The following is a 22,610-nucleotide window of genomic DNA, read 5'->3' as shown; positions in this document are numbered from 1 at the left end:
TGCATCTGTTCTCTTTCCCTGCCTCCTCTGTCTCCTTCCCTCCCTTTCTCGGAAGAAAAACCACTTTTTTTAAAATGTGTGTGTTTCTTTTGCTTGCATATGTATATGTGCACCATGTATATGCCTGGTGCCCACAGAAACAGAAAAGGGTGTGAGATCCCCTGGAACTGGAGTTAAGGATAGCTGTGTTGTGAGCCACCATGTGCATGCCGAGAACGGAACCCAGACCTCTGCAAGAGCAGCCAGTGCTCTTAATGATGGAGCCATCTCTCCTGCACGGTCTTTCTCTTTTTTTTCCTTTCTTCCTTTTTCTTGGTTAAACCTTTGTCAAGATTGTTGAGCTACTCTAGATAAATCTGTCATATGAATTTTAGAAAAACATGGCTGAGATTATCATAGGAGTTGCACAACAAATCTATGAACCAATTTTGGCAAATTTCACACCTTTGAGTTTCCTAATGCTTGACACAGTCTCTCCATTTATATAGTCTTCTTTGTTTCCTCTTGACATTTAAAAAATTATTTTTAATGTAGAAGTGATTTGTCTGCATGTACACCTACATGCCAAGAGAGGCCATCTAATCTCTTTAAAGATGGTCATGAGCCACCATGTGGTTGCTGGGAATTGAACTCAGGATCTCTAGAAGAACAGCTAGTGTTCTTAACTGCTGAGCCATCTCACAATCCCTCTTCTTGACATTTTTAGATGTACATAATTCCTTACAGACTGTCGGGTTTGCATAAACTAGGACTTTCACTGCATCCCCCAGGGGTATATTATATATTATAGTATTTGGGCTTTTGCTCAACTACTATAAAAGGCCTTTCTAGAGCTCTCTGATCCTAAAGTATGTCATGGTTCTCCACAGTGGGTGCTGGCCCTGGCCACCCTGAGTGATAAACCAAACTCTGCATGATTAGAGGTGTCATGTATCAGACTTCGTCCCTGAGGAGTCTTGGATGGACCTCCATGTATATAATATCTGGAAACCCTAGGGTTTCCAGACTTGAATTTTAGAAATATGTATTTGTGGCATGATTACTATTTTACCACTTTTCAATGCTACTGTCTTTTATTTCTAGTTAAACTTTCAAAGCAAACACAAAAGCACAAGAGATTAAAAAATTTTATTAAGTATCCCAAAGTAGATTGTATATTACAAATTCAGATCAGAGTAATAATATTAAAACTATTTTCAGTAGTACCATAAACTATACCTGAAGATAAAACCAAATATTAAACTGGTAAGCATATACTGAAATCTCATGTTTAAAACAACTTTGTCTAAAAAATTCACATATATGTGCCATAGTCATATGTCATAGGTTGACAGATCTACATTTAACAAACTCATGAACATTTTCATGCTTAGAATAAACTGTCATAAGGTTGTACAAGCTTATAATTTTTAAAGTGCATGACAGAATACTTTATATGACAAACGCTTTCCAATCCATTGCCTTTCTGTGAAAGCTACTCATAAGTAGACAGAAGTCTAGATGACTAAATGGGCCCTCAGACAATCTCTATTAGGTTAGGTCCAGGAATTATAGGAGCAAATTTTAGCCCAGGTGTTCTGAGGATTCGGAAACAAATTCCTCAGAAAATTTATATTTGCCTATTTGTCCTATACAAAAGGCATCAACATCAAATTGATCTGTTTGCCTACAATTAACTACTTAAAACAGCATTACATAACCTGGTGACTTTTGCCTAGCTTAGATAATAAAAACATAAATCTGTGGGCAGATGATTGACAGGAGTATATTCTCATTCTCTTGGTCTCTTGTCTCTCTTTCTCTTCCCTCTGACCTCCCTCAATACAGGGTCTTACACTGTAGCCCAGGATAGGCTGGTACTCACTAGGCAGCCCAAGACGGCCTTGAGCATGTGGTTAAGTCTTCTGTCTCAGACTTCTGGTTCTTTGTACTGAATCCAGACCTCACTCACACTGGGCAATTAGACTACCACTAATTCTACACAGAGTAGGCAGTTAGCTAAGCATTCCAAAATCTTTGGTTTCCCAGATCATTATATATAGTGATATTTGCTGCCCAAAGCTAGAATATGGAAAATCAAGTCCATATAGACTAGGCACAAAATTTAAGAGTAATCTGACTGGGCTTAAAAGGAAACAGTATGGGATAATATTAGAAGACAGCAACTTGGTCAACTAAATGAGAACCAGCTGTTTCAGGTAGATGTAATATGGCAATGGCTCTGAATTCATAAATCACATAATTTGACCTATAATGCTTAACTACAATAACAACTTTTCATTACATTTATTTAGTGTATGTGTGTGCTGTCCTCTCATGCTAGAGAGGAGTTCTGAGCACATTGCTGCCTGCGTATTGAGTGACAGGCAATTTGAGGTTCTCTCCTTCCACTACTTGGGTCCCAGGGATCAAACTCATAGTGAACTAGAAAATGGCACATCTCATGAGAACTTACTTAACCCTGGGCCTGAATGGAAGCACTCATGTCTCATTTAGTCCTTTAGACATCTCAAGAGTCAGAAAGCACAGGTGATATCTTCAGCCATAAACTGGTCTATTTTTTTGTAGATAAGGCTTCCCCTCCCTTGATTCCCTACCCCCCACCATCCAATAAAGGTAAGAAGGTAGCCTGAGAATTCTGGACAAGAAGAACTATCCCTCCTCAGCATTCTTTGTCACCTCAGGCCTTCCATGGGGAATGGCAGGAACACATGCCACTGAGGCCCTGGAGAACTCATCAAGCACTGAAGTGTCATGGAGGCCACACTAAGAACTGATCTCAGCTACTCTTAGGGATGTCCAGTTCTAGTTACTATTATTTAATCTCAGTGGCCAATGTCACTAACTGTAGCCAAGAGCAGGGCAAGTCCTCCATGCTTAGGAAAGTAGCTGGCTGTTGTAAACTGAGAAAGCATCTGCTTCTCAGGGTCTCTCTGGAAATATCCTTGGCAACATAACTACCAACAAGTTAATATAAAAGGTATCTTCAAGCAAACCAGGCAAATGGACCAGAAAGTAGTCATATTAGGAGAATAACAGCATATTCAGGGAGGGAAGAAAAGTGTCAGCTGAAAAGGGTCAGGTGGTGGGCACACCTGACCCAAGGTCTCCAGACACTCAGCAGAGTTCAACGGTTAAGAAGCACTGGCTTCGGTATGACTGAATCGCAGAGTCATTTTCAGAGGCAATCCTCACCTGCAAATTCTGAGAAATTTTCTCCAAGGTAGGGCAGAACCTAAAACCTAAAGCCAAACCAAAGGGAAGACACGTAATGGAGGGAAGACCACAGAACCTCTGCATAGGACCAAGAGAGTTTGTATTCTGGATACTCGCAGACCTTGCATTCCAAGGACAGATAGGAGAGAAGTAACTTGAACAGGGGTGGGTAAGATCTCCTGGCAGAAGGTGGGAGCTTTCAAGGAACATGATGTAAACATACTTACTTCTGGATATTGAGTTCAAGCAAATGATCCTCTCCAGATAGGTGGGTTTGTCCTCAAGAACACCATTAGCTGTTCTGTTTTGTTTTGGTGTATAAAAATACATAGGGTTGGCAATCTAAAACTTGGGTACATATTCTCTGGACTTATTTTCTAGGAAAGAACTGATTTATGATCTGCCATTAGGGTACAAGTTTGCTAATAATTATAACAATCTTGACAATACTCCTACATGGAGACGCATCCTGACAGATGGTTGCCTGTCATCCAACAAAAAGAGTTTTCATGGTGAAGTTAAAATTTGGAAGCAGGTGGCTTCAAGTTACTTCTCCCAGTTTTTCTTTTTCTTTCTTTTTTTCCTTTCTGCTAGCCCATTCTCTCAGATATTCTGGTTTCCATTTTAGTAACTACACTTTCAGAGGGAGATCTGCAAGGCTGCCAGGAAGCACACCCCTAAGCAGCAGGGAGTAGAGACCCTCCTGTCCCAGGCTAGGAAGACAGGCATTCGTTGTCAGACTCCCTGCATCTCTCACTGAGAGTGCATGCCTTAAGTGCAGCCACCCCAACCTCCTCAAGGGTGTAAGTCAAGGGGTCCCACATGTGCAGTCCTTGGCAGTAGGAAGTCCTTGCCCTTTTACACTCAGCAGAATGAAAATCTAGAGATGGACACAGGCTTTAGAGACTGTGATCTGGAAAAAGGAATAGTTTCTAGTTCACGGTAACCCTCCATTTTAGAAACTTGAAGTAATATTGGAATAGAAGAACAATCATATCTTTATGCTAAATAAATTAGTGTGTAGGCCATAAATTAAGCATATGGAGCTATGGTTGATAGATAAATAAAGGGAGTCTTTAAAAAATTCAGAAGTATATCTACTAGCATTTAGTGTCAATATTAAAATTAAGGGCAGAAAACTAACACATTCATAAAATATAAAAATATTCATGAATAATTTCCATTTTTAAATCTAAGAGTGACTGAAAATGAAATAAGGAACGTAAGCTTTGAGATGTTACAACTTTCGGATAGCATGAATTATTTATCAGCAAGTACTACTACAGGTCAGTGAAAATATTCCTATGATGCCAGAGATTCAAGCATCATCTAAGCATCCATTGTTCACTTCAAATATGAAAACAGTGTATGTCTTGACAAGAGCTGATATGGGTTCTCATCTTCCCTTACTGAACACCCAGCACTTGAAGCCAACTGTGTATCGCACTGCTTGTAAAAGGAGTTCACCACCATCTTTTTTCTGTGAGACAAAGTCTAATCACTGGAATATGAACTCATATTCCACAACCTTAAAAGCAGCACCAACACAGCAGCTTAAATCTTGAGGACAGACAGGAATGAATTATTCTTAACTAATCCTTTGTAAGCTTCGTCTGATGAGCTCACTTTCTGGTATAAACATTAATTAACATTGTAAAAATCATTATGGAATACATCATATTGTACACCAGCTCTTCAGAGGGTGAATTAAGTTTTCCTCAAAAGAAAACTGCAGTGCTTATCAACAGGACAAGAGAGAGGCTGGCATTTGCTCACTCATCTCTGCCTGTTTACCAGATCCTAATATTTCACTTGGTATATAAACTCCTCAGTAAATGCTGAATGGCAGAACTGATTAGATGGCCCATGAGTCAGAAAACCTTTTCTGTCTTCCAACTTGTCATTTCTCTTCTTTGGCTCTCACATCAGGCAAAAAAACTGTAGTGCTTTAAACAGTTACCCGCCTTCTTTCTTCTGGGAAATGTCCCACCTGAGCTTAGTGTTCTCAGTACAACTGGATAACCTCATCCCACTCAGAAATGGGCCAGATCCCATTGGGCTGTACATTCGGGGGTGAGCTCTTCCAGTCCCATGTCTTGACAGGAATCTTCCAGGTCTTACCATAGTTGGCTTCAATGTAGTCAACTGTTTCACAGGGAACATGGACTTTTATGTCTACAAACTCAGTCCAGCACAGTGTAAACTTGGGAAACAGATACCTGCAGCAAAACATAGCAGGGAACATTAGGGCAAGCAACTCAGCTGTTGTGCATCTTCAAACCTGCCTAGCACCCCTTTTGTCTTTCAGGATTAATGCTACTCCAGTCTTCCTCTTCTCGTCTTTGTCAATCTGAAGGAGAGTTAATCCCATCCATAAGCTCCAAAGATGAGAAAAAATACAAACCAAACTATAAACTAAACCAAATCCAGGCCTAGCACTAGCCAAGTCACAGTGATTCTACAGAGACGGGAGCCCACCAAGATTAGGCAAATCAAAATCTGCTCTGGGATTTTGCTGGGAAACCTGGGGAAAGAGGTGTCAAGCAGAGTTTCCACAAGATGTAAGAAATGGTCGTTTTCTTCTCTTGCATGATGTAGAGTTCCAAGGATATGGACTGATTCCAGTAACATCCTCTAGGCTTTTCCCTTGCTCTACAGACAATAACTTTAATTTCTACCTCCCTTTCCTCTTAGACTCTAAAGAACGTCTCTAAACTTGCCTAAGAAATACCAGTTAAAATGAATTTGCTTGCATCTGTTACAGAACTGTAAGAATTTGTAAGCTTATGAATTAACCAAAAGTAGGCAGTTTTAAAGGTTCTTTGGATAATGATGGGCATGGCGATATATGGTTCAAGACCAGTGTTAGTCATATAGTGACTTTGAGGGCAGCCTGGCCTACATAAGACCCTAAAAAAACACAAAATATTTAAATAGGTACTTCAGATTAAGTATAAATTATACATGACATATTACAAAGGAAAACTAGAAGTAGCAGGTCTGTTTAAAGTTATAGAGCTCTATGTTTTCTGTGTTAAGATTTTCAATAAGAATTCTTTTTTTTGGCCGGGCGGTGGTGGCGCACGCCTTTAATCCCAGCACTTGGGAGGCAGAGGCAGGCGGATTTCTGAGTTCGAGGCCAGCCTGGTCTACAGAATGAGTTCCAGGACAGCCAGGGCTATACAGAGAAACCCTGTCTCGAAAAACCAAAAAAAAAAAAAAAAAAAAAAAGAATTCTTTTTTTTTTTCACAACTCAAAAGAACTTCCAGTAATTAATCCTGAAATGGAAACAATAGGGACCACAAGAATCTAATATACCAGAAAGCTAAAGACAGAGTAGAGGATTGAGAAAAGCTATCTGTATTTGATTATCATGTTTACCACCAAGTGAACCCCAAGAATGGATTCTGCTTTTGAATATCTCATCTCACCACTAAAAGAAGTACTTGAAAGTCTGTCTGTTCTTGAAAAAAAAAGAAAGTGTGCCTGAATAAATTCTAAAGAAGGCAACAAGTGCCTCTATAAAAGCCTCTGGGTACAGGCGGTGAGCGGACAGCCCCACCCAGCTGGCATCTATGAAAAGATTGCCACATAAAGTCTCCTTGCTGAGAAAGAAATAAGATACTCCTTAGAATCAACATCTGCTGGTCCCAATTTTACCCTGCACACTCATATCCATGGAATTACTCATTCTGTCATGAGACACATCCATTCATCACTAGCCTCCACCCTCCGCAATCACTTGCTGGTCGGCAGAATGTCCACCTGTCCCACACCATCAAGTTGACACAACGAACCAGAAGTGAGGCAGACATGATCTCCCTTAGTAACAGCAGCCAGGAAGCATCTCTCTTAACTATTAGTTCTACAGTCTCATCGTACAGCTGAGAGAGAAAGACCACAGCTTTAGAATACACGTGGTAGAATACTGCATACTACACAAACAATGCTTGGAACAGTGAAGAAGAATCTAAGAGCAAACCCAGAACATGTAAAATACCATAAAATACCGTGAAACACCGTGAAAACCGTACAGCAACAATTCAACTCTGGTGTTAACTTTTGTTCCTAAACCTGCTCTCTCCCAATCCACAAACCCTCTGTGATTTTTGTTTCTCTGCTTCTCTTCAAAGAATATCTTAGCTTTCCAGAATAGGGAAGATAAACAAACCATAAAACGTTGTAACTAATTATGAAGTCAGGCCATGGACAGGAAAAGGGCAGGAAGTCACACAGAATAGCACATGCCATATACTTTGCTTGGGTCACCAGTAAATACTGATCAATTCTAAATCTCTTAGTGTTACCTTGGATTCAAAAGCTATGATTAAGTCTGGCAGAGCAGTCTGTACTTTAAAGCCTTAGGATGCGATTCCAAATGGGAACAGGTTTAAATTTAGACTCCAGCTCTCTGACTTAGGCTACACATTTAGGAGATCTTGCTACCACAGAGACTTCTCCCATCTGTTCCCAACTTGAGCCACTTAACTTCCCGCTGCTCCCGCCTAAAACGGCAGTTAGAACAGTTGCTGGATTGGAGAGAGCTAGAGGAGGGTATTTTTATTTTCCTCCAAATTCTTTAAAACCAATAAAGCCACTTTGGGGTAGTTAAAAATAATTTTGTCAGCTTAATTGTACTATCTATGAACATAATTGCTAAATGAGAAGCAAGCTTTTCCAGCACCCCAGAGCAGAGTTTATGGTGTATTAAGAAGGCTAAGTGAGACAGACCCATTAACTACAACGGAACTTGACCTTTCTACATGGAAGTCTGCATTAAATGCTGCTATTGCAAGAGCAAACTCCCCTTCCCCCAGAATTTCTCTCAAGACAACACAAACTAATGTTTATCAACATTAGCACCTTATGTCGGCGGTACCTCCCAATTTATCTGTTTCCAGTGTCTAAACACCAGCACACTGCTTGCTTAACAGGAGTCAACAAACACTGCTTCTTCTGACTGTAACGGAAAAAGCTTCTGAAGTTTCACCATTGAACATGATGCTCACTCTAGATTTTCATTATCTTCCATTCATAAGTCAAGGATACCCCATAACCCTTTTAATTCAAATTTTCTTAAAAGATTTTTGATTAATTATAGAATTTATCTTATTATTTTTTAAATGACATCAATTCAGTCACCAGCCCACCCTCCAACCCCTTGTGGCAGGGCTAGGGATGGGACACCAGGCTTATGCATAGGGAAGTGTTCCCTTCAATCCTTTAAGGTAAAGAATCACACTAAGGCGTATGCACTATGAACCTGTCCTTTTAACATGTTTTCACCTGGGCTTACTGTACTATTTCCCTGCTTAAAACTTTTCTGGGGCAGTCCATGCCTGGGTTTGCCAAGGCCCACGTACTGAGACTCAGCTGCTCTCTTCCTGTGTTTATAAACAGGCTTCCCTGCAGGGAACTTCCAGTATGAAGACATGATGGTCAGTTTACTTGTAAACTATGGAGGTCTTGGTAACCTTTGGAAGGAGAAAAAAGGCTTTCTGGTTATAATTCAGTTTCTTGACTGGGTATAGGCTATGTGTATCTCCCCCCGCCCCCACCAAGTTGGGAATAGGCTATTTGTATCTTCCTGAGTCGATTCTTGTTTATACTGTCTTACCTTTTGTTTTTTCTTCCTTTTTACCATTTTCACATCTTGCCCCCATTGTGATCCTGCTTGGTCTAAGGTCTCCCATACTTTTTATAGTATTTTCTCGTTGCCAGCACAACCCAGCGAGAAGAATAAAGGGCCAGACATCTTGGGTTTGGGGAATAAAGGTTATCATTATTTATTCCACTCTCATACCTTGATCAATTGTGCTAAATGTCTGCTATACAATTTCAAAATTAATTTTTAAACAAATCAGCATGTAGAATTGGTCTTTTAGTTTTTTTTTTAATTAATTTCCTTTGGCTTGTTTCCTTTATTTTCCTCTGTTAGAATTCATTGATCTATACTGGTCTTCATGTAAATCCTTAAGTTGTATAAACGTTTAAAAAAATGTTTATCTTTACGTGAATATGTCTGTTTGGGTGTATATGCATGAGTGAATGTGAGTGTGTGTGTGTGTGTGTGTGTGTGTGTGTGTGTATACACAGAATTTAGAAGGGGTCAGGTCCCTTGAAGTTGAAGTTGTAGGTGGTTGTGAGCTACCCAACTGGGTGCTGGGAATTGAACTCATGCCCTCCTCTGGGAGAGCAGCAAATGCTCTTAAGCACTAGGCATCTCTTCAGACCCAAGTTTTACAAGTATTTTTCAAGGCTACAAATTTATATTTACTCGCTTATATTCTGTTTCAGTAATGTGCAAAATATCTTGTATTTTCTACTATAATTTACCTTTTTACTCATTTTAACAAAGAATATTTAAAAAGTTTCCACATATTTAAAAAATATTTTTAAATTACTAATTTGTAATAAATTCCATTATGGTCATAATAAATAATCACATCTTTCTCCTCTGTAATTCATTTATATGGAAAAACTTATGCTCACACACCAATGAAAAGTTTTATTAATGTTTGTAACATATATAATACATGATAGCTTCCCTCTGGATTTTTGTCTTTTTCCTTCTGTGTGTGGGTGTGTGGGTGTGTGGGTGTGTGTATGTGTGTTTAGCACATGCATGCTTGTCTGTGGTTATCAGGAATCTTGCTCCCTGTCTCTCCTGTATTCTGAGGCAGGTCTCTTAATCAAATCCAGAGCTCACAATGGAGCTAGTTCTTTTCTAGCTACTTTGCTCTGGGGAGTCTTTCCTATTTCTGTTGTTCCTTCCAAGGATTATAGGTGAACCAGCACGACCATCGGTTCTAGGGATCTGAGCTCTGCTCTTTGGCTTGCATGGTAAATGCCTTCACCACTGTACCACCTCCCCAGCACAGCTTCTTTTTTATATATATATAATTTATTTTTTTCTCAAATCGTAATTCATTCACACAGGGGTTATAAACACAAAAAGGCAGGATGTGGGGAAAGGAATGACACTGGAGCATGGGTGTTCAGGGGGAATACAGATATCTTTCAGAACATGGTATCAGCTGGGTGAAGGTTCAGGGGACAGGTCACTATGACTCTGCCTATGACTCGATTGTCCTTATCTAAGTTGGTATTGTCTGCCAAGGCTACCTATTTACAAGGTCTATGACTACTCAGGCTTGTAGATTTCCACAAAAGTTGCCTGTTTACATTAGCTTATAGCCATCTGTTTCAATGTTTTTCCACAGAGACCCAAGACTTGGTGTTAGTATACATGTATGACAGGCCCACTGCTGATTTTAGGCCTATGGCTGATTTTAGGCCTTCAGTGTGTAAGCAGGGCTGCCCCTGACATCTCCTCCCTTCTCTAAGTACAGAAGGCCAGCACAGCTTCTTTAATACATCTCTGAGTACAGATCTGTGAGGTCTCAACCTTCTTAGCCTCTCTGTATTTATAAATGTTACTTCTGTCTTGCCCGGAATCTGACTTTTAATTGTGTGTAATGTTAAAAGTTTATCATTATTATTCTAGTTTTTGTAAGATTATGGAACATCATCTTCTGCCCTGTATTATTGATAAGGCATGCCTGGTTCTCTTTTGATACACCTTAAACTTTCAATCCTCCTGCCATAGCCTTCTAAGTGTTCGGACCATACTATTACAATTAGTTACTAATCCTTTTTGTTTGTTTCATATTCATTTTCATATTAATATATATTAATCATATATAATAGTGGGCCTTATCATGACATTTTATACTTCCACTGTCAAATTTGTATATGTTTAACAATCCATACTCATCTAAGAATTAGACTCAACTCTTGAAAAACCAAAGTCACAGTATGCTGATGAGTATCTTTTTAAAAAATTGTCAGGTAGTTGGTGGTGGTACATGCCTTTAATCCCAACACTGAAGGGCACAGACAGGTGGATCTATGAGTTTAAAGCAGCCTAGTCTACAGAGTAGGTTCCAGGACAGCCACTGTTAAATGCCTCTTCCACTAAACATTTCATAATCCCAGCATGGATGCTACCATGTGGAAGGAGTCATAGAGGAATTAATATACTCTGCAGGACATAAGCTGAAATAGTGACTGAGATCTTATACCTCATTCTCTATACACACACACACACACACACACACACGAAAAAGAGAATTGAAGGCAACAGAGGAGAAAATAATAATTTATATTATTAATGAGTAGACAAATTAAAGTCTGCAAGGATAGGTATCACTTAACAGATGAATGGACACTCTTTATGGTTATAAATCCAATAGCCTAAACACTTGTATTAAACATGCCAGAGGACTAAGTATTGAAGCACTTTTATTTACACTACATGACTTACAAAAACTAGATCTGTAGCTTATCAACAAAAATTACAACTCTAGCTATACTTATTTTCTGCAGATAATGTTTGAAGACTTTCTCTTTAGATGTAATAATTAGATAGGGAGGTTAAAGTTAGGAGTTCATATTTCACACCAGATACAAAAAGATTTTTTAAAAATCATAGCATATGCCCTTTTCCTGTTCTAGCCTGAGTGAACCAGGCTTGTGGGCTAGCAACACCCAGAAATTAAGAGGTTTTTGGAACCCTGGATGTATGTAGCTGTCATCATGCCACAAAATGAATATATTGAATTGCACCACAAATGATATGGATATTTTTTGGACTACCATGAGGAAAAGAGAAAGAAAGAAGGTCAGGAGGCCCATGAACGTTCAAAGAAGGCAAAAAAAAAAAAAAAAAAAAAAAGCATCACGCAGAGAAAATACAAATGAAAAAGACTATTAAGATGCATGAACTCCAGTCAAAGACAGGGCAAGTAGTGCTAAGGTGATCCAGATGGCAAAAGACAAGCACAAGAACATAAGCATCAGCAGCCCAGGTTACTTGGCATCATCAGAACCTAGTTCTCCCACAATAGAAAGTTCTGAATTCCCCATATCACCAGGAAAGCAAGATTCAGATTTAAAATCACTTCTAATGATGATGATAGAGGACTTTAAGAAGGACATAAATAACACTCTCAAAGAATTTGAGGAGAACACAGGTAAACAGGTAGAAGCCCTTGAAGAGGAAACACAAAAATCCCTTAAAGAATTACAAGACTTCACAACCAAACAGGTGAAGGAATTGAACAAAACCATCCAGGACATAAAAATGAAAGTAGAAACAATAAAAAAAAAATCACAAAGGGAGACTACCCTGGAGATAGAAAACCTAGGAAAGAAATCAGGAGTCATAGACGCAAGCATCACCAACAGAATACAAGAAATAGAAGAAAGAATCTCAGCTGCAGAAGACACCATAGAAAATATTGACACAGCTGTCAAAAAAAACCGCAAAATGCAGAAAGTTCTTAACACAAAACATCCAGGAAATCCAGGACACAATGAGAAGACCAAACCTAAGGATAATAGGTATGAAGAGAGTGAAGATTCCCAACTTAAAGGGCCAGTAAATGTCTTCAACAAAATTATAGAAGAAAACTTCCCTAACTTAAAGAATGAGATGCCCATAAACATACATGAAGCCTACAGAATGCCAAATAGACTAGACCAGAAAAGAAATACCTCCTGTCACATAATAATCAAAACACCAAATGCACAAAACAAAGAAAGAATATTAAAAGCAGTAAGGGAAAAAGGCCAAGTAACATATAAAGGCAGACATATTAGAATTACACCAGACTTCTCACTAGATACTATAAAAGCCAGAAGATCCTGGACAGATGTCATACAGACCCTAAGAGAACACAAATGCCAGCCCAGGCTACTATAACCAGCAAAACTCTCAATTACCATAGATGAAAAACCAGGACATTCCATGACAAAACCAAATTTACAGAATATCTTTCCACAAACCTAGCACTACAAAGGATAATACAGGGAAAGCTCCAATACAAGGAGGGAAATTATACCCTAGAAAGAGCAAGAAAGTAACCTTCTTCCAACAAATCCAAAAGAAGATAGCCACACAATGCCACCGCTAATAAGAAAAATAACAGGAAGCAACAATCACTGTTCCTTAATATCTCTTAACATCAATGAACTCAATTCCCCAATAAAAAGACATAGACTAATGGACTGGATAAACAAGACCCAGCATTTTGTTGCATCCAGGAAACCCACCTCAGAGACAATGACAGACACTACCTTAGAGTAAAAGGCTAAAAAACAATTTTTCAAGCAAATGGTCCTAAGAAACAAGGTGTAGTAGCCATTCTAATATCAAATAAAATCAACTATCACCTTAAAGCTATCTAAAAGGGTAAGGAAGGACATTTCATACTTGTCAAAGGAAAAGTCAACCATCATGAACTCTCAATTCTGAACATCTATACGCCAAATGTAAGAGCACCCACTTTCATAAAAGAAACTTTACTAAAGCTCAAAGCACACATTACACCTCACACAATAATAGTGGGAGACTTCAACACCCCAATCTCAGCAATGGACAGATCATGGAAACAGAAACTAAACAGAGATACCGTGAAACTAACAGAAGTTATGAACGAAATGGGTTTTACAGATATCTATAGAACATTTCATCCTAAAACAAAAGAATATACCTTTTTCTCAGCACCTCATGGTACCTTCTCCAAAATAGACCATATAATTGGTCACAAAACAGGCCTCAACAGATACAAGAAAATTGAAATAATCCCATGCATCCTATCAGATCACCACAGACGAAGGCTGGTCTTCAATAACAACAAAAACAATGGAAAGCCCACATTCACATGGAAATTGATCAATACTCAATGATAATGTGGTCAGGGAAGAAATAAAGAAAGAAATTAAAGACTTTTTAGAATTTAATGAAAATGAAGACACATCATACTAAAACTTATGGGACACAATGAAAGCAGTGCTAAGAGGAAAACTCATAGCTCTAAGTTCTTACAAAAGAAACTGGAGAGAGCATACATTAGCAGCTTGACAACACACCTGAAAGTCCTAGAACAAAAAGATACTAATACACCCAAGAGGAGTAGACAGCAGGAAATAATCAAACTCGGGGCTGAAATCAACCAAATAGAAACAGAAAGAACGATACAAAGAATCAACAAAACGAGGAGCTGGTTCTTTGAGAAAATCAACAAGATAGATAAACCCTTAGCCAGACTAATCAGAGGGCAGAGAGACAGCATCCAAATTAATAAAATCAGAACTAAAAAGGGTGACATAACAACAGAAACCAAGGAAACTGAAAAAATCATCAGATCCTACTACAAAAGCCTATACTCAAGAAAATTGGAAAATCTGGATGAAATGGACAATTTTATAGACAAATACCAGTTACCAAAGTTAAATCAGACCCAGATAAACCATCTAAACAGTCCCATAACCCTGAAAGAAATAGAAGCAGTCATTAATATCTCCTCAACAAAAAAAGTCCGGGACCAGATGGTTTTAGTGCAGAATTCTATCAGACCTTCAAAGAAGACTTGATACCAATTCTTATAAACTGTTCCTCAAAACAGAAACAGAGGGAACACTACCCAAATCATTCTATGCAGCCACAATTATGCTCATACCTAAACCACACAAAGATCCAACAAAGAAAGAGAACTTCAGACCAATCTACCTTATGAATATTGATGCAAAAATACTCAATAAAATTATGGCAAACCGAATCCAAGAACACATCAAAACAATTATCCATCATGATCAAGTTAGGCTTTATCCTAGGAATGCAGGGATGGTTCAATATACGGAAATCCATCAATGTATTCCACTATATAAACAAACTCAAAGAAAAAAGCCACATGATCATATCACCAGATGCTGAGAAAGCATTTGACAAAGTTCAACACCCCTTTATGATATAAGTCTTGGAAAGACCAGGAATTCAAGGCCCCTACCTAAACATAGTAAAAGCAATATACAGCAAACCAGTAGCCAACATCAAACTAAATGGAGAGAAACTTGAAGGAATCCCACTAAAATCAGGGACTAGACAAGGCTGCCCACTCTCTCCCTACCTATTCAATATAGTACTGGAAGTCCTAGCCAGAGCATTTAGGAAACAAAAAGAGGTCAAAGGGATACAAATTGGAAAGGGAAGAAGTCAAAATTTCACTATTTGCAGAGGATATGATAGTATACTTAAGTGACCCCAAAATTTCTGCCAGAGAACTCCTAAACCTGATAAACAACTTTAGCAAAGTAGCTGGATATAAAATTAACTCAAACAAATCAGTAGCCTTCCTCTACTCAAAAGACAAATAGGTTGAGAAAGAAATTAGGGAAATGACACCCTTCACAATAGTCACAAATAATATAAAATACCTTGGTGTGAATGTAACCAAGCAAGTAAAAGATCTGTATGACATGAACTTCAAGTCCTTGAAGAAACAAATCGAAGCAGATCTCAGAAGATGGAAAGATTCTCATGCTCATGGATTGGATTGATTAATATAGTAAAAATCGCTATCTTGCCAAGAGCAAACTACAAATTTAATGCAATCCCCATCAAAATTCCCACTCAATTCTTCACAGAGATAGAAAGAGCAATCCTCAAATTCATTTGGAATAACAAAAAACCCAGGATAGCGAAAACTATTCTCAACAATAAAGGAACTTTTGGGGGAATCACCAACCCTGACTTCAAGCTGTACTACATAAAGCAATAGTGATAAAAATTGCATGGTTTTGATACAGAGACAGGCAGGAGAATCAATAGAATAGAATAGAAGACCCAGAATTGAACCCCCATACTTAAGGTCACTTGATCTTTGACAAAGGAGCTAAAGCCATCCAGTGGAAAAAAGACAGCATTTTCAACTGGAGGTCAGCATGTAGATGAATGCAAATTGATCCATACTTATCTCCTTGTACAAAGCTCAATTCCAAGTGGATCAAGGACCTCCACATAAAACCAGCTACACTGAAACTAATAGAAGAGAAATTGGTGAAAAGCCTCGAACACATGGGCACAAGAGAAAAGTTCCTGAACAGAACGCCAATGGTGTATGCTCTAAGATCAAGAATTGACAAATGGGACCTCATAAAACTGCAAAGCTTCTGTAAAGCAAAGGACACAGTCAATAGGACAAAGCGGCAACCAACAGATTGGGAAAAGATCTTCACCAACCCTATATATGATATAGGGCTAATATCCAAGGTATACAAAGAACTGAAGAAATTAGACTCTAGACAATCAGCCCTATTAAAAAAATTGAGTACAGAGCTAAACAAAGAATTCTCAACTGAGAAAACTCAAATGGCTGAGAAGCACCTAAAGAAGTGTTCAACATCCTTAGTCATCAGGGAAATGCAAATCAAAACAACCCTGAGATTCCACCTCACACCAGTCAGAATGGCTAAGATCAAAAACTTGGGTAACAGCAGATGCTGGCAAGAATATGGAGAAAGAGGAACACTCCTGCATTGTTGGTGGGATTGTAGGCTGGTACAACCACTATGGAAAGCAGTCTGGTAGTTCCTCAGAAAACTGAACATAGAATTACCTGAGGACCCAGCTATAGCACTCCTGGGCAAATACCCAAAAGATGTTTCAACATACAACAGGGACACATGCTCCACTATATTTATAGCAGCCTTATTTATAATAGCCAGAAACTAGAAAGAGCCCAGATGTCCTTCAACAGAGGAATGGATACAGAAAATGTGGTACATTTACACAATGGAGTACTAGTCAGCTATTAAAAACAATGAGTTCATGAAATTCTTAGGCAAATGGATGGAACTGGAAAATATGATCCTGAGTGAAGTAACACAATCACAAAAGAACACACATGGTATGCAGTCACTGATTAAGTGGATATTAGTCCAAAAGCTCACAATACCTAAGATACAACACATAGACCACATGAAGCTCAAGAAAAAGGAAGACCAAAGTGTGGGTACTTTGATCCTTCCTAGAAGGAGTATCAAAATAGTCAACCAGAGCTTCCAGGGTCTAAACCTCCAGCCTGGGAACACAAAGGGAGGGATTCATGGCTCCACCTGTATAGGTAGTTGAGGATAGCCTTGTCAGGCATCAGTGGAAGAGGAGGGCCTTGGTCCCTGAAAGTTTGGATTCCCTAGTGTTGGGGAATTAGAGAGCTGGGAGGAGGGAATGGGTGGATGGTGGGGGCACACCCTCATAGAAGTAGGAGGAAGGGGGATGCGATAAGGAGTTTTGGGGGGAATGGGAGAGGGGATAACATTGAAAGGTAAATAAATAAAATATCCAATTAAAAAAACAGATAGTGGGTCTGGAAATTGTAGTCAAGCAGTTGAGACTTTTTGTCAACAATTTATTACGGGGATTTCTTATAATCCTTAAGGACAAGGTATCGTGGAAGAGGCCCATGGAACTCTAAAAAGATTGGTGAGACATACTGTTGCTGAGACAAAGAATGATGCCGACCTGTGAGCTTGCTGAGTGCCCTGACAAGGGTGACTGGGGAGCTGTACTGGACATAAGTTCCTGACCCACCTTTGCTTGACTATATCCCAGATGGGACAAGCTGCCTTGCTTCAAGTTTTTAGACCTTGTGGGATAGATACTTGAAAAGAGAAATTATAAAGTCTCTTGTATTCTTCTTAAAGGTGACCAGTTATTAGGACTCAATGATGTACTGGTCTAGAAATCAATCCAATATTGGAAAGAACAGACTGGATCTGGACATTGTCAGAGACATATTTGGAAGTTAGCTGTAGTTCACTATGATGTTATGATAGCAAGAGATAAAGCTGGGACAAGATCTGGATTTCAAACAAGGGTTAGTGCATGTTTTAAGGCTCTTTTAATTGTCAAGCGAAAATTGGTTTTGTCTCTTCTACAGTATTTATTGTAAGTTGCATTGACTGTATAATTTCTGATTGTGTTAGTGTGTTGAAACCTGGCATGTCTGTTACTGGTGTCTATCAACCAGCTTTTGTCTTACTGCCCTGAGTATTAGAAAACCTTGATTCGCTGAAAAAAGCTTGAAAGTGCTGGAAGAAGTGAGTTAGGCTTTAAGCAGAAGCAAGAGGGTAGCGAGCTCGATTATTGCTGGTATAACAGCTTTAATTTCATTAATTGCTAGCACCACTGCTTCTGCAATAGCATTGACACAAGGAGTTAAGACAACTATTTTTGCTAACCATCTAGAAAAAAAAATGTTACTAATGTATTGGGTATACAAAAGGATTTATATAGGTATCTGGAACAATGGATGATGCTCTTTAACCCATTCAAATTATCTGAAGGAGGTTCAGAGTTCAAGAGTTAGGAGCCATCCCAAGTGTCATGAGAAATATCATGGGAGTAGTGTTACTTCTAAAATTTACGATGATTGTCATTATAATTAGAAAAAAGTTTAAAGACACCTGTAGGATATTTGGCATAATCCTAACACCTCTCTGGGTGTGTTAACTTTGCATAGTGAGATTATGAATTTAAAGAATGCTGCTCTGCTGACCTTTGATGCTGCAGATACTGCTGATAAAATTATCCATGGCCTGAGGTCAGTATTTCCATTTTGGTCAAACCTCAGGAATGGCATATATAACTTGATCAGGCTAGCTCTTCTTGTCCTGGGAATACTTTTATTCCTGCCCATTGTGTTAAAGCTTGTCTCTAACTACATTGACAGGCTGGCAGCCAAAGTATATGACTTGAAACTGATAATGGACCCCCAGACAGAGTTATTAATTTAACAGGCTGACAAGCCATTGATTGGTAAGATTCTGCACAGAGACTTACCAACCTAAGACAGAAGTGCATTGCTTTTTGTTTTGTTTTGTTTTGTTTTGTTTTGTTTTTTTGTTTTTCGAGACAGAGTTTCTCTGTGTAGCCCTGGCTGTCCTGGAACTCACTCTGTAGACCAGGCTGGCCTCGAACTCAGAAATCTGCCTGCCTCTGCCTCCCAAGTGCTGGGATTAAAGGTGTGCACCACCACTGCCCGGCAAAGATTTTATTTATTCTATTTGTGTCAGACACACCAGAAAAAGGCATCAGATGGTTGTGAGCCACCAAGTAGTTGCTGGGAATTGAACTCAGGACCTCTGGAAGAGCAGTCAGTGCTCTTAACCACTGAGCCATCCCTCCATTCCCAGTGCATTGCTTTTGATAATGCATATTCCATGATGGGTAAGGAAGGCATTCTTGTCAGAACGACCTAAGACAGGCTCAGTCTTGTTAATGAAATAAAAAAGAGGGAGAGGTGGGGAGCCTTTGGGGCTGCTTGGCAAGAAGCTGACATGGGCCAAGGACAAGGAAATGGGTTGCTTGGCAGGAATATGACATTGGCCAAGGACAAGGAAGTAGGCTTCAGGCAGGAATCTGACATTAGGCTAGAACAAAGAAGTAATTTCAGGTAGGAATCTAAATCTTAGGCTACAACAAAGAAGTAATCTCAGGCAGGAATCTAAATTTTAGGCTAGAACAAGGAAGTAGGCTTCAGACATGAAAATGACCTTGGGCTAGAACAGGGAAGTAGGCTCAGATACTTTGGTCATCCTGATAAGCCTTTAGAAATAGTGATCATGGGAGTGTTCATGTAATTGGGTTTAATGCCTTGCTTTTTCTTTGACTATTTGCATTTACTGTATTGCTAGAACCTCAACCTAGAACTGACCTTAATATATGTATGTAATCAAAATGGTATCAAACAATAAATAGGGGGTATAGGATAGGGGGTTCTAGGTAGGGGAAATGGGGAAAGGGGTTGACATCTGTATTGTAAATAAACTAAATATCTAATAAAAAATGCATGAAAAGAGAAACAACAAGCAGAAGGATGATGAGAAGACTCTGAAAGTAGTAGTCCCTGCTTGCCTACTGGACAGAGAAGGACAGTCGAGAGCAAAAGTACTTTCCAACATGATTACACAGAAACAAAAAGAAAAGGCAGGAAAATGGGAGGTCCCTCTACCCAAAGTTCGTGTCAGAGGAGAAACAGAAGTATTGAAAGTTATTCGAACAGGAAAAAGAAAAAAGAAGGCATGGAAGAGAATGGTTACTAAAATCTGCTTTGTTGGTGATAGTTTTACAAGAAAACGACCTACATATGAAAGGTTCATTAGGCCAATGGGTCTACGCTTCAAAAAAGCTCATGTCACACACCCAGAGTTGAAAGCTACCTTTTGCCTGCCTATACACAGTGTGAAAAAGAATCCCTATTATATACAACCCTGGGTGTGATCACCAAAGGTACAGTTATTGAAGTGAATGTGAGCGAGTTGGGCCTTGTGACACAAGGAGGCAAGGTTATTTAGGGAAACTATGCCCAAGTTACCAACAATCCTGAAAATGATGGGTGCATAATGCAGTCTTGCTGGTTTGACAGTGACATCATACAAGTCATTCCACTCACTACTGAAGAGTACACACTGTCAGGAAAACACCATCGCTGTGACCTTTCTGAAGTACCAAGCAGCCTTACTCCATGTACAGTCATCAGGAAGCATTTATTAAGTTGTAAAGGAAAATAAAACACTGCCCAATTTTTAAAAAAAAATCATAGCATATTACCTAGTCTAATCAGATGCAAGGGTCTCCATGCAATTAGGTCTTCCTTAATCAAGTTCATTGCCTCTGGCCCATACAGTGCTGTTTCTCAATGTGTAATTTTAGACTATTTTGTCTTAGCATCAGTTTTCAAAATTATAAAGTATTTTTGTATTTTTAGCCTAACTCAATGCTTTGAGGTATAATCTTATGGAATGAAATGCATTTATTTTAAGTGATATTTTTTTTTTAAACAGTGAGTGCTGGGTGGTGGTAAAAGGCACTTGCTGCCAAGCCCAACAACCTGAGTTCAATCATCCATGGAAGAGAACCTACATGGAGGGTTTTGATTCTGGATGGAGCCTGGGGCGCCCCTGAGCTTGTGGCTAGTCATCTGACTCAGCCTGCTGAACACTGGGATTCCACAAGCATATCACCATGCTCAGCAGACAATTCAAATAAATGAAAGTGCAGTTAAGTCCTCCTCCCCTCTGACTTCTTTCACTCTGCATGTTTTGAAGATTCACCCACGTTAGTATATCTGGTAACTCATTCCTCTTCAGCAGTCAGTAGCATTCCATTGTGTGAATACACAATTAATGTATCTGGTCACCAGAAGATGATTTGGGACATCTGGGTAGCACAGGTAAAACCAAACCACTCGGCTTATCTGAATAAAACTGTTAACACCTGTACATAGGTCTTGTAGTGGAAATGTCTCTTGGTAGTGTCTTGGTAGTGTCTGACTACCAAATTAGCAACTTAAAGAATTATGTGTAATAAGATATATGTTTGAAAAAATTATAACTTTTACTTCACATAGATAAAAGTTTTGTGGTACAATTTTCTCCTAAAAAACAAAGAAAGAAACAAACAAACAAAGCTCACTTTAGAAGAAATCACTTATTCAGGTTTCTCCCTCAGTCCTTCTTCTTACACCTGCCCTTCACTCGATGTCTGGAGATTCAATTACGGAGACGCAAGATATAATTGGTATGTTGCAAAATATGAAGATATAAATAAAGCAGGAAATGGGATCACTTTGGAAAAGCCAACGCTTTAAATATACTCATTTATAGAAATTACTCAAATCTGCCTTTTGGCTTTGCAGCTGTAAGTCCTACAGAGACAAATGTGTTTCTTGAGAGCTGGAACTACAGGAGCTGCATCAGCCTCTGAAGTTGGGACTCCATGAGGGACAGCTCTAAAGCTAACTCTGTAACACAGTGAAAACCAGAAGACTTAGCTTCATTGTTTCAGTTCTCGAAAGATGCTAGGCTCTATCAAATCATCTGAGCATCACCTCTCTTGCTCACTAAGTAGCAGAGAGCTGATTCAGAGTCAAGTGGCGCTGAGGTCTCACTCAGCCTGAGAGTAGACTGACTTTACCTATAATTTAGGGTACATAGGTTAGCAAAGGACTCTGCAGTGGGGGTTGGGGGAGATCTCTGAAAACTTGGAGAGAGGTAAGATCCTTTCTACAGCGGTACTAAACTTTACAGACAAAGTAAGCCAATGCCATTGACTAGGAAGAGCTAGGATACTGACGGATGGCAATCTGGAATTACTGGTGTCATTCTTAAGCTCGTGGACTAAAATCAAGGGTCAAAAGCCAAAGAGTCTAAATGTAATGTGGTACACTGGACTGGCTCCTGGAACAGAAAGAGAAGACTAACAAAAAACTAGTATGAAGAAAGTCTGGAAGCTAAGACTTGATCTTTACTTTGTTATATATAAAACAAAGTGTCTAAAAGACAACCTAGAAAATACCTTCATTACCTCAAATAGGAAAATATTTTGTAAATAGGACACCAAAGATACTGAACATAAAGACTGACACACAGAATTACATTAAAACTAAGAACTTTCAGTGAGTAAGCTACCATTAAAAGGGAAAAGAATAAAGGACATATTGGAACAAGATATTTTTAATATAGAGAGCTATGGTTAGTGAGAAAAGAA

At 39.0% G+C, this 22,610-nt stretch overlaps 1 protein-coding gene across 2 annotated transcripts in view; it reads right to left on the bottom strand.

Annotated features, from left to right (window-relative positions):
- Nucleotides 1-1,111: 1,111 nt before the first annotated feature.
- Fktn (fukutin) overlaps nt 1,112-22,610 on the bottom strand; it is a 53,834-nt gene continuing 32,335 nt past the window's right edge. For both annotated transcript variants that reach the window (XM_028779897.1, XM_028779898.1), the window contains exon 10: nt 1,112-5,435. In XM_028779897.1, coding sequence (XP_028635730.1) covers nt 5,222-5,435 — 214 coding nt within the window. In that variant the 3' untranslated portion in view covers nt 1,112-5,221. The remainder of the gene's footprint in view (nt 5,436-22,610) is intronic.

This window comes from Grammomys surdaster, unplaced genomic scaffold (assembly GCF_004785775.1).
Source record: "Grammomys surdaster isolate TR1022 unplaced genomic scaffold, NIH_TR_1.0 363, whole genome shotgun sequence".
In the NCBI taxonomy this organism is placed as follows: Eukaryota; Metazoa; Chordata; class Mammalia; order Rodentia; family Muridae; genus Grammomys; species Grammomys surdaster.
This window is presented reverse-complemented; position numbering and strand designations above follow the sequence as displayed.